The sequence below is a fragment of the Danio rerio genome, chromosome 9 (assembly GCF_052040795.2).
Source record: "Danio rerio strain M-AB ecotype USA chromosome 9, GRCz13ab, whole genome shotgun sequence".
NCBI lineage: Eukaryota > Metazoa > Chordata > Actinopteri > Cypriniformes > Danionidae > Danio > Danio rerio.
Genome location: NC_141029.1, coordinates 243,223 through 255,341, shown reverse-complemented (window position 1 = coordinate 255,341; position 12,119 = coordinate 243,223). Strand labels below are relative to the sequence as shown.

Genomic DNA, 12,119 nt, shown 5'->3' with positions numbered 1-12,119 from the left:
TCACAAAACATAACAAACTACAATATAAAAATATCACAAACTGCAAAGTTCCAACTAAATTTCAGAACTTTTATATTTCTGTTTAATTTTATTATTTAATTGATAAACTTCAGTAATGTAAAATGTGCAAAAAATGAAATGTCAATGCTGAATCATTATTATGTAATAGGTTATCAGCAGCAGGTAGAAATCAGCAAAATAATATGTAGGCTACTCACATGAAAATGTCGATTATTGCATTAATAATTGTCTTTCACGCTTTAACAAAGCTAATGAAAGCAACAACAAACATGGTTTTATAAGAATACATTCCTGATATAAAGTCCTAAACATTAGAATAACTTCAAACTAATATTTCTTACTTATTAATTGTGTTTTATTAGCATCTACCCCTAAACCCAACCCTCACACTATTGTAAAAATATGATTTACTGTGTCACAAACATGATTAACGTATCCGCAGCTATATCCCTTCTAGACCTCCTCTACTAACTTGACCTAATGTTTGTGACACATATGCTATCCTATATCTATCAGGCAGTGTAGATCACAGATTCATAAAGAAATCAGACATTAAACGTGTCAACTTTATGTTGGAAAAACAGTTCACAGGAAGTGCTGAGGCTGGCTGAAATTAAAAGTTTTTGTGCATATACCCCATAAACTGTATCCCAGTTGTATTCCCTCTAACAATAACCACAGCCAAGAAACTTATTATAGTAATAATAACAAAAGAAATATAGTAATAAATAATTGTAACACCGTGGTTAAAACAAAACAGCCTGGTGAGAGTTGGAGGACTTTTATTATGAACACGCGTTTGTGTTTTCCTGAGGGGGTTTGTCTCATTAGGGCTTCCGTCAGTCTGAAGGCGCGAGTTCTGCTGGAGCCTCAGCGCTGTTCAACTGGTGAGTTTCAGAAAACTACACTATTATTAAACACACAACACATTCATAATGTCTGCGCGTTCTCAGTGTGTGTGTTTCTGGAGTGTTTATTCGTAAACTGTAGCAGTGTTGTCCTCACTTATAGCCTGAATCATCACAGCAGCAGCAGCAGTTTCTGCTCCTCACCAGTCCACGAGCGCGTACACCTGACCCGGCCTTTACTCTGATTAATTAAGATCTGTCACTGTGAACATGATTAAAGTTGTGCCAGATAATATTAATAACCCGATGGAGAAACGATCTGTGCAGGTTCCTTAGTTATATAATGTGTGTTCTGTCTGTATGTCTGTGTGTGTGTGTGTGTGTGTGTGTGTGTGTGTGTGTGTGTGTGTGTGTGTGTGTGTGTGTTGTGTTTTATGTATGATGTGTAATTGTGTATGTCTGCGTACGTGTTTTCCGTGTACTTTATATATGTTATGTATATAGTGTATGTGTCTGTGTTGTTTATGATGTGTGTGCATGTGTATATATATGACGTATGTGTGTGTATATTGTTTATGTTGTGAGTGTATTGTTTATAATGCCTATTGTGTGTGTTGTTTATGTTGTGTGCATATGTGTGTAATGTATTTATATTGTGTATATGTATATTCATATGTGTGAGTTTTGTTTATGATCTGTGTGTATCTGCATATGTATATATGATGAGTGTGTAGGTATATTGTTTGTTTGCTTGTGTGTTGTTTATGTTGGTGTGTGTGTGTGTGTGTACGTGTTTTTGTGAAATATCAGGACACATCTGTATAATGACATGAGTATGACACAGGTATTACAGAAAGAGGTGAAATATGAGCACATTGGTGACGTCCTCATTTCTCAAAATGCTTCTAAATTCCACAGGATGAGTTTAATCAGAGAGTAAAGCTGCACACAGTCTCCTGTGATGGTTGGGTTTAGGGGTGGGGTGAGGGCAATACAATATACGGTTTGGATTGTATAAAATGAATGGAAACCTATGTAATGTCCCCACTTTTCACAAAAACAAACGTGTGTGTGTGTGTGTGTTTGCAGGTGTATGATGTGTTCTCTGGCTGTGTTTCCTCCTCCGCTGGCTGCGGGACACACACACACACTGATGGAGCAGCACAACGAGCTGCAGGCGTCTGACCCTCAGGTGACCTCTCTGACCTTTGAGAAAAACACTCACGACCTTCACCAGCGGTCATTTAACGTTTGCAGAGCGTTTCTCCAGTAACCTCCACACCTTTAGATCCTAAACCGCGAGGGCAGTGCAATATACGGTCTGAACAGTGTAAAATGAATGGAAACCTATATCATGTACCCACTTTTCACAAAAACAAACGTGTGTGTTTGTGTGCGTGCGTGCATGCGTGTGTGTGCAGGTCGATCTGCCCAGTCCTCAGTTCACCAGAGACACACTGAAGGGTCACAGTCGAGCCGAGAGCAGCAGTAAATCAGCATTCCTGGACCAGAGAGACACACTGTGGAGGAGAAGCGCTGGAGCCTGGTCTGTACACACACACACACACTCACACACACACACATTCTCACACACAGATATATAAAAAAAAAACACATGCTCTTGCAAATACACACACATAATTACACAAACACTACAATACACATACTTGCATACACACACACACACACACACACACACACAGAGAGCTCAGTGTTGATTGATCAGTTTCTGCTGTTAGTTGATGATGATGATTGTGTGTGTGTGTGTGTGTGTGTGTGTGTGTCTCTCTCAGGCGTGATGCTGGTCTGTACGGCCTTCTGGACCAGATCACCAACAGTGCAGATGAAGGTGTGTGTGTGTGTGTGTGAGAGTGAAGGATGATGTATAGATTCTCTTTGTGTATGTTAATCTGTGTGTTTCTCTCTCTTTCTGTGTGTGTGTGTGCGTGCATGCGTGCGTGCGTGCGTGCGTGCGTGTGTGTGTGTGTTAGTGCCCAGGTGTGTGTCGGTGGGCTCCTCCTGTCTGCTGGCTCTGCTGAGATGGTCTTCCTCCTTCCATGGCTCTCTGTTTCCTCATCTGACAGTGAGTCACGTCAGCATGTCAGTCCTCTCCTGTCCTGCTGTAGATGCAGATATTCACCATTTCTCTGCATTCTGAACGTGTCCCGCCTGAAATGATCCAGACCTCTGACAAATGCAGAATTGAGCTTACTTTATTCAGACAGCAGGGTGGTTTTTGACCCAGGCCTCTGCCAGAAGATGATTAGATGATGTAGAAGAGGCATCGCTGTGGACAAATGTCAGAGATCTAGATGTAAGGCTGCTTTTACACCTAGACATTTGTTCAGATCAGGCTGTGTTTCCCCCGTTAGCGGGCTTCATTTGCTGTATGTGAATCCAGCAATCGTGCTCTTATCCGCGCCAAATCCATCGGTCAGAGATCGCCCGAATGAGGTGGCCTCGGTGATTGAAATGAACTTCTGAAAGCAATACAATCCAAAGAACTAACAAGTTATGTAATGGTGCGCTATATGACAGTGGCTATATGACAGTGGCTATATGACAGTGGCTATATGACAGTGGCTATATGACGGTGGCTATATGACGGTGGCTATATGACGGTGGCTATATGACAGTGGCTATATGACAGTGGCTATATGACAGTGGCTATATGACAGTGGCTATATGACAGTGGCTATATGACGGTGGCTATATGACGGTGGCTATATGACAGTGGCTATATGACGGTGGCTATGGTTATGTACTGCTTATGTAATGCGTCCGGCTACATGAAGAGAGAGTGTAGAGTAGGGTGGGGTGTCATTCCTGCTGGTAAGAGTGTGTTTCATGTTGAATTTGAGAAAGTTGTAAAAGTGTAAGCGTGCAGTCTAACTGAGCTATTACAATTATATATAACATTGCTAATGTTTTGGTTAACTCTACTTCTGATCAGCTCCTATAGCCTAGTAGTGAAGTGTGCTGATATATAGCATTGTGCTGCTCACCGTGACCTGAGTTCAGTTCCCAGCTCCAGATCCTTCTTTCCTCCCTCTCTCTGCTCCCCATGTATTCCTGTCTCATCTCTACTGTCCTGTGTAATAAACGTGAAAAAACCCTGAAATGTATTAAATAAACGCAGCGTCTGATGTAGAATCTATATATATTTTATTGACAGCTGAAATGAGGCTGTGTATGAGAAAGTCTCACCTCTGTTTATTTGATGATGATGATGTCTGTGGGTGTCAACATTAAAGGTGCAGTAGGTGATCTGCCTATATATATATCTATATATTTATATATTAGGGCTGCATGATATTAGTAAAATATTGTGATATTTTTTGTATTTATATACTCAGATGTGATCATATTTCTCTCTGTATTCAGACCTTCAGGGCAAACGTTTGATTAAAAATGTTGAAATATAAGATAATTATGAATGAAATATGGAACTACTGATTACAGGCCCAACATAAATACTAAAATACTGCTAAATAAAAGGCAGAAGGTAAATGTTGCACTTTCAAGATTGCAGCTTTCTTATGATGTTTGTTTCTGTTTCTGTTTGCATCCCCATAATAGAGTTTCATATTAATTATTAACATGTATTTCTGTAAACTGTGCGTTGAGACACCATGATATAAAGGATAGACTTTTTATTTGTCCATATGATGCATGTTAAATCTGCGTGTGTGTGTGCGCGTGCGTACGTGCGTGCGTGTGTGTGTGTGTTTCAGCTCAGCAGTGATGAGATGGTGGCCGAGTTCTCCCAGATGTTGGACTGGTAGGTCATTTCCGCCGCTCTGATCTTCATCCTCCACACTCCACTCTTTACTCTCTTTATCATGTCACTGTCTGTTAGATGATTTGAGCTTGTTTTGGAGGAGATTATTAAAACTATTACGATCAGTAATGTGCTGAAGAGACTTTATTTCTGTTGGACAGCACTCTGGACATGTTTTGAAGAGAATTAAATGTCAGAAGAGAGTGAAGAGTTCTGTCTTCAGCTGTGTGTCTGCCTGCTCTCATTGATGTTCCAGTCCAGGATCAGACCTTTGAGAGAGGTGTGTGTGTGTGGTGTGTGGTGTGTGGTGTGTGTGTGTGTGTGTGTGTGTGTGTGTGTGTGTGTGTCCTCAGGTCAGACAGTGCTGTGCGGAGCTTCTCTTGGCATCCTCACACGGATAAGTTTGCTGTAGCGCTGCTGGACGACTCCATCAAGATCTACAAACCGCACAGGTCTGACATGAAGCGTTTACACCACATCCACAGCTCCATCATCAAATCAGCAGCGCTCACACACACATAAGCATCTCCTCAGCATTTACACACACACACACACCAGTGCTCCGAGACCTATACGAGCTCCTTTCCTCTGTTGAACACTAAAGAAGATTTACTGATGAACAGACTATGTATGTGTGTGTGTGTGTGTGTGTGTGTGTCATATCAGGACACAAATCTGTATAGTGACATGGGTATGACACAGGTATTACAAAAAGGAGGGGAAATATGAGCACATTGGTGACGTCCTCATTTCTCAAAATGCTTCTAAATCCCACAGGATGAGTTTAATCAGAGAGTGACGCTGTACAGTCTCCTGTGATGGTTGGGTTTAGGGGTGGGGTGAGGGCAATACAATATACAGTTTGGATAGTATAAAATGAATGGAAACCTATGTAATGTCCCCACTTTTCACAAAAACAAACGTGTGTGTGTGTCTCCCAGCATTCTTCAGAGTATCTTCATTTGTGTTCAGCAGAAGAGAGACCCTCACACCGGCCTGTAGGATGAGAAGTCGAGCACAGTAAAATAACTGAGCTCATTGAGCAGATCTACTACAGCCGTGCTTTATCTGGAAATAACAGCACACCTTACAGTGCTCATCAGCCAATCAGAGTCAAGCATTTAGGCATTAAGTGTGTGTTTGTGTCTCTGTCTGTGTGCACGTGTATGTGTGTGTCCTGTTTGTGTGTGAATGTCTCTCTCTCTCTCTGTGTGTGTGTGTGTGTGTGTGTGTGTGTGTGTGTGTGTGTGTGTGTGTGTGTGTGTGTGTGTGTGTGTGTGTGTGTGTGTGTGTGTGTGTGTGTGTCGTGCAGCTCGACGGCCCCCACACTGAAGCACCGCTGTCAGAGGAGTGTGTGTGCGCTACAGTGGAAGCCTCTGTGCGGATCGGCTCTGGCTGTGGCCTGTCAGTCCTGCCTGCTCATCTGGCATGTGGACCCTGCGTCTCTGTCCACCAGGTACACACACACACAGAAATACTAATATACAGGTTCACACACATTCATACAATGTCCCCATAACTCACAAAAACAATTCTGTGTGTGTTTGTCAGGCCGTCGTCAGGCTGTGCGCAGGTCTTGTCTCACCCCGGTCACTCTCCCATCACCTCCATCGCCTGGTCACCCACCGGCTCCCTGCTGGTGTCTGCGTCTCCTGTCGACACGGCCATGATGGTGAGTGTGTGTGTGTGTGTGTTCTTAGGAAAGAAACCCAAAAAGTGGTACAGTATGGTACGATTGACCTTTTGGTACCTTTTAACAGACATAAGAGTGCTGACCCGCTCAGTGGAAACAGGCCATATGTTTTATTTAATAGTTTCTTCATTTATTTAATGTCGTTTGTTTGTTTATGCACTTGCAAAAGTGAGTATCATTTTAATAAGAGATGCTGATCTGGTTTCTGTTTGCGTATTGTGCCCGCTTGTGCCCTCTTGTGGTAAACTAGTATAGTAAACAGTACAGCACTGCTCCCTGTAACAGCACTGCCTTTACAGTCTGAATATGACGTGAATTTTGCTTCTATTTAGGAAAGAAGTTTGAATCTTTGATGTGTTTTCAGCCGTATGGACAGGCCGAGTGTAAATGCTGTGTTTGTTGTGACTGAATGTTGTGTGTTTGGGCAGGTGTGGGACGTGGCGGCGGAGAGCTGTGTGCCGCTGCGGAGGGTTGGCGGCGGTGGCGTCACGTTCCTCTCCTGGTCTCCAGATGGCAGTCGACTGCTGGCCGCCACACCGTCTGCTCTCTTCAGGTACAGCGCCATTATAGAAATGTAGTCAGTCGTGAGTTTCAGCCACGAGACCTGTGGATAAAAACCCGTTTCAGGCTGCGAATGTTTACGATCACGTCTCAGCAGAATAAAATAGAGATATGATCATGAGCTCTTCATTGTGCCCATTTGCTCTCCATATTCTGCTGCTTTCAGTCAGAGCTACTGAGATATCTTGTGGATATTCCTCACAGACCTCATTTTTGTTTGATTTATTTGGCAAAATTTAGATCAAAATACAAACTAGTCCAATAAGACTCATTCATGCATATTTCAAAAACTGTCCAGGATCAAACACACAATCATGTGCTTTATTATTATAGCATGAACTGCAATGTCTGTTTTTTCCACAAGAGGGAGACAGTATATTATCTATTAGTTCTTCACAGTCAAAGTGACTGAAACTGATAAAACCTTCATGAATATGTCGACACATTTGTGTCATAATAGACTGATTACAGCTTTCCTAAAATAAATAAAAGAAAATAGTGAAAAACCTGCGCTTCTTCAGGACATTACAATCACAGCAGTGGAGATTCACAACAAACAAACCAAACACAACATGATGATTACTAATAATAATCAACGTTTTAGGGTTCATTTAGAGCAATTTAGTACTGTGTGTGTGTGTGTGTGTGTGTGTGTGTGTGTGTGTGTGTGTGTGTGTGTGTGTGTTGCAGGGTTTGGGAGACGCGTATGTGGACGTGTGAGAGATGGCCGTGTCTGAAAGGCAGTTGTCAGGTGAGAAATGGATTTTTCTTGATCTTCTGTTGTTCTTGTGAAGCATCTTTGAGCACTGGACATGTGCTGTATGAAATCAGCTTATTATTATTATTGTTCTAATATAACTGCAGGTTGAAGCTCACAGTAGTTCACTGTTTCTGCAAGCCTGAACGAGTGTTTCTGCAGTGAGCATGTGTTGTCTGTGTGCGAACCGTGTGTGTATCAGTTCTAGATCTCAGCACCAGTGTTGTTGGAGTGTGTTACTAATGTGTGTGTGTGTGTGTGTGTGGGTGTGTGTGTGTGTGTGTGTGTGTGTGTGTCAGTCAGCGTGCTGGAGTCCAGACGGAGCCTGTCTGCTGTTGAGTATTCAGGGAGAGAGGCTGATCTACGCGCTCTCCTTCTCTGATCTCACAGGTATGAGCAGCTCAGCTTCTGCTTCACTACTGCAGGGACTGCTCTTACATTCAAATCAGCCTTGATTCTTGAGTTCTGCAGGGTGTCCACGCTCCCTTAAGAAGACTTCAAATTTCAAAAACTACATTTGAACCCTTAAAAAGTCTTCAGTTGACTGAAATATTGAGTTTTACATCATTTTAAAGAGGTCTTACACGGTGTAAAGCTACACTATCAGGCCGACACCTGTATAGTCACCAACAATCATCCTAATAACACGTGTAAGAGGTGTAGTTATGTCTGTTTGCCAATATGGCTTATTATCTCCTGTACAATAGCATGTTTAAAGCTTCTCTCACCTGAGCACAAGCTCATAAAAACTGGGCCATTAGTAAAAGCCCTGCGTGTTTACCCCTGCATGAGCGTGAAGTTTGATTAATAAAGGTTTTCAGTTTGATTTAGCGAGAGCTGCAGGAACCCTGCTCTAGAACAGAGATCATCAGTAGATTGTGGTAATTTAGTGTCGTCTGCATCTCCTCTTGTGTGTATGTTCAGTCGTGTGTTTGATTGTGTTTCAGGAGGTCCGAAAGCCGCTACAGTGGTGGCCGATCTGTCTGAGACCAGCTTTCCTGGACCTGAAGGAGATCTGACGTAAGAAACCACACACACACACACACACACACACATACATACATACATACACACACACGCACGCGCGCGCTGTTTTCTCCGACACGCTCCTGTAATGGAGAGAGCCTCTGCTGCGCATCCCTGTGTGTGTAATAAGCCGAGTCACACACACCATCTGAGGATGCTTTTACTATTTCAGCTCAGAATTTAGTTAAACGCTACAATTCCTGCAGGAGGATTTTGAACTAATAGAAGTTAAACTTATTTTAAATATAAAAATATTAAATTAAATCAGCTAGAACCATTTGTCCTGTAAACAAAGCTCTGGTATACAGCAATACGATCAATACAAGACTGAAGATATGACTTTACACACTACACTGTGCACTAATGTAATGTTTACACAAAACTATGACAGTTTATTCAATAATACGTCTACATTTAGTCATTAAGCTTTAGTTTAATTACATTTAGTCTCATAACAAATAGTAAAACAGTGAAAATATATTTGCACACATTTACATTAGTGAATAGAGGGAATTAATGGGTCAACAATCAGTCGCCATTGCATTATTTAGGTTTTCAGCTGTATAAATTGCAAAATGAAATGTATTTTACTGGATGGATTAAGACTGGTACGACTTGATGGCAGCTGGACACAAATATCTAAAAGATTAAATGTAGCATGACACTCTGCTTTGTTCACGATAAAAATAAAAAATCAACTAGTCTGATGAAGCAACAGATGCCATTGTGTAAATGCTTTAAACTCACATGACATGTTTAACAGAAAGAAAAACGAAAACACTGCATTTAATACACTTTAAATCCACAACAGTTAAACTGCCATTAATCTACAAGCTCCTGCTCAACAATAAACACTTAACATTGCAGATCCAGCGATGTGACTATATCAATGCTGAAACCGTGTGTGCGTGTGCCTGTGCGTGTGCCTGTGCGTGTGCCTGTGCGTGTGCCTGTGCGTGTACGTGTGCGTGTGTAAATAAACACCCCCTGCTGTGTTGTGTGTGCAGTGTCGGAGGAGAGGTCTGCTCTCTGTCTTGGGATCCTCGAGGTGAAAGACTCGCTGTGCTGCTGAAAGGTAGAATGAAGTCCTCCTGAATAATGAACAATAAATAGATAAGTAGTTTTAAATAATCAAACAGATTTCTAAAAAGTAGTCAGATAAAGTGATAGTAAAGCAGTGGAGCTGTGGATCTTCTGCCTGATTATTAGATTTAATAACGATGCAGTGAAGTGATTCTCCTCTGTCTACAAGTCTTCTGTTATATCTGCTTTATCTCTCTCCACAGTCATGACTGCCCACCCAAAAACTAATTTCACTCCTCGTTTACTGACACTGCTTAACATGAACTCAACTCTGTTTCTCTCTTCTGCTGAACACAGATATTTTAATAATGTTGAGATCTGCAGCCTATTAGAGCTGTTTCATGCATGCAGAACAGCGTCCAGTCTGATTATCCCGAGCTCTTGTGGTCAGGCTGTGTTTGTGTTCACTCAATCTGCAATCAGCAGTAATCCATTATTTTAGCAGAGGAATTGATCAAAACTGCATTGTTTTTATTTTTACTCGAGCTATCATCTAATGACTGTATGATCTGAACTCATTGACCGTGTGTGTGTGTGTGTGTGTGTGTGTGTGTGTGTGTGTGTGTGTGTGTGTGTGTGTGTGTGTGTGTGCAGGAGATGCGCAGTCCACTGATCATCCTTCAGTCATCGCCGTGTTTAAGACGCGCTGCAGTCCTGCATTTGAGCTGCTGCCGTGGTGCGTATGAAGATTATTGGATTATATCCTGCATTATTTATTTCAGACATGTGCATTCAAGGCCTGAAATGGACTTAATAACTAACAATTTTATTTAAAGTGCTTCAGTTTGAAATAAATGTGTTTCTGGTGTTATTTCATCCGCTCAATCGTTAAAAACGGAATGAAACAATGGAGAAATCCTTAATTACAAATCCTAACCCTTGTGTGCTGTTCAGGTTTGACAGTAAAATCTACACACCGTCCCTCTCCCCAACAGGGGAAACCAGCAACCGTCAAGAATGCAGGATTATCTGCTGTCAGGGCTTTACAGTCAATAAATGATATTATAATGGAAGTCAATGGGGCAAAAACAGCCCCAACATCACCAAAGGAGTCAGTCTGGACAGTGTGTTGATGAGTTTATAAACATTTTCAAAGCATTTTCCCAAAATATGTGTCAAAATAAGATCAGTCAGCAGAGATCGTTCTGCAATGCTCCAGCTTTCTTGTATCTGTGTTTGCACTCGGTGAACAGTGGTGGACTGATGACTTTCACAGCCAATCACAGTCACTCCTGTTGAGCAGGTGAACACAGTGGCCAATCAGCGCTGTTTAGGAACACACCCAACAGCACGCAGATTTAAGGGGAAGTGGACATTGGACATTTTAAAAGTTTAGTATTAAACTCAAATCTTTTGACCATCCTACTTCAGGGTAAAGTCTAGTGTGATATGCACATTAATAAAGGAAGTGTGATATGCACATAAATGAAGCAGCATTTTTTATGACACTCTATAATAATAATTGATATTTTTACGTTACTGTGAGGGTTGGGGTGGGGGTAGACATTAATAAATTACAATAAATGGGAAATTTAATAAATAATAGAAATAACTCTTGTTAACTTCCGGCCGCAACCATATCCAAACTAGCAGCGACTCTAGTTCAGAGCATGCGTCGCTATGTCGACTCGCACACACTGAATGTGACGTCAGGGTTTGAATCTGAAAGCTCGGGTCATCTGTATAGGTCAGCAGGTCACGTCCTGACGCTGTGTTTCTCTCCTGCAGTGGGTTTGTGATGGGCGAAGCTGGAGCCGAACCCAGATTCATGCAGTTCCACCCGCACTTCCAGCACGGCGCTCTGCTGACGGTGGTGAGACAGATGTTGTGTGTCTGTGTAGATGTCGTGCGTCTGTAGATGTTGTGCGTCTGTAAATGTTGTGATCTTCTGTCTGGTGTGTTTCAGTGCTGGTCTGACGGCAGAATCACACACGTGCCATTTTACTTCAGCAGTGCTGGACTCTCAGACTCACAGCGGCCGGCGGCTCTGAGCACTGCTGACCGCTCCATCAGCAGACTCTACACTGAAGATCTACACTGAACACCTCCATCAGATCCTCCACTGACCGCTCCATCAGCAGACTACACTGATGTTAGTCCACTTCTGATCCTGTCAATAAATCCTGATTTCCTAAGCAAACTGCTAGTGCTGCTTTCTGTCTATTGTACTCTTGCTTGTATTTCTAAGGCATACTGAGGGCTCCTATTTTAGCCCGTGTGCAAGCTGTAGGATCAGTGTTTGGTGTGTCCAGATTGGACCGATGCTCTTATTCTAGCCTGAATAAAACACATCAGACTTTCTCCAGAAGAACAAATATTAGAGGAAACACTGAACAACTTCTGTATTTG

The 12,119-nt window shown here is 42.1% G+C and overlaps 1 protein-coding gene across 6 annotated transcripts in view; it reads left to right on the top strand.

Annotated features, from left to right (window-relative positions):
* Window positions 1-11,910, top strand: part of aaas (aladin WD repeat nucleoporin) — a 44,511-nt gene extending 32,601 nt beyond the window's left edge. For 2 of the 6 annotated variants that reach the window (XM_087266209.1, XM_087266211.1), the window contains 16 exons: window positions 1,959-2,061; window positions 2,291-2,415; window positions 2,663-2,718; window positions 2,861-2,952; window positions 4,604-4,650; window positions 5,004-5,102; window positions 5,963-6,106; window positions 6,202-6,322; window positions 6,772-6,896; window positions 7,595-7,655; window positions 7,961-8,051; window positions 8,609-8,681; window positions 9,695-9,762; window positions 10,365-10,446; window positions 11,499-11,583; window positions 11,677-11,910. In XM_087266209.1, coding sequence (XP_087122335.1) covers window positions 1,963-2,061; window positions 2,291-2,415; window positions 2,663-2,718; window positions 2,861-2,952; window positions 4,604-4,650; window positions 5,004-5,102; window positions 5,963-6,106; window positions 6,202-6,322; window positions 6,772-6,896; window positions 7,595-7,655; window positions 7,961-8,051; window positions 8,609-8,681; window positions 9,695-9,762; window positions 10,365-10,446; window positions 11,499-11,583; window positions 11,677-11,811 — 1,503 coding nt within the window. In that variant the 5' untranslated portion in view covers window positions 1,959-1,962 and the 3' untranslated portion in view covers window positions 11,812-11,910. Of the gene's footprint in view, window positions 1-847; window positions 909-1,679; window positions 1,729-1,958; window positions 2,062-2,290; window positions 2,416-2,662; window positions 2,719-2,860; window positions 3,463-3,603; window positions 4,651-5,003; window positions 5,103-5,962; window positions 6,107-6,201; window positions 6,323-6,771; window positions 6,897-7,594; window positions 7,656-7,960; window positions 8,052-8,608; window positions 8,682-9,694; window positions 9,763-10,364; window positions 10,447-11,498; window positions 11,584-11,676 lie in introns of those variants that run through there. The other 4 variants (XM_087266210.2, XM_087266208.2, XM_087266212.2 and 1 more) reach the window with 4 other exon arrangements.
* The last annotated feature ends 209 nt before the right edge of the window (window positions 11,911-12,119 follow it).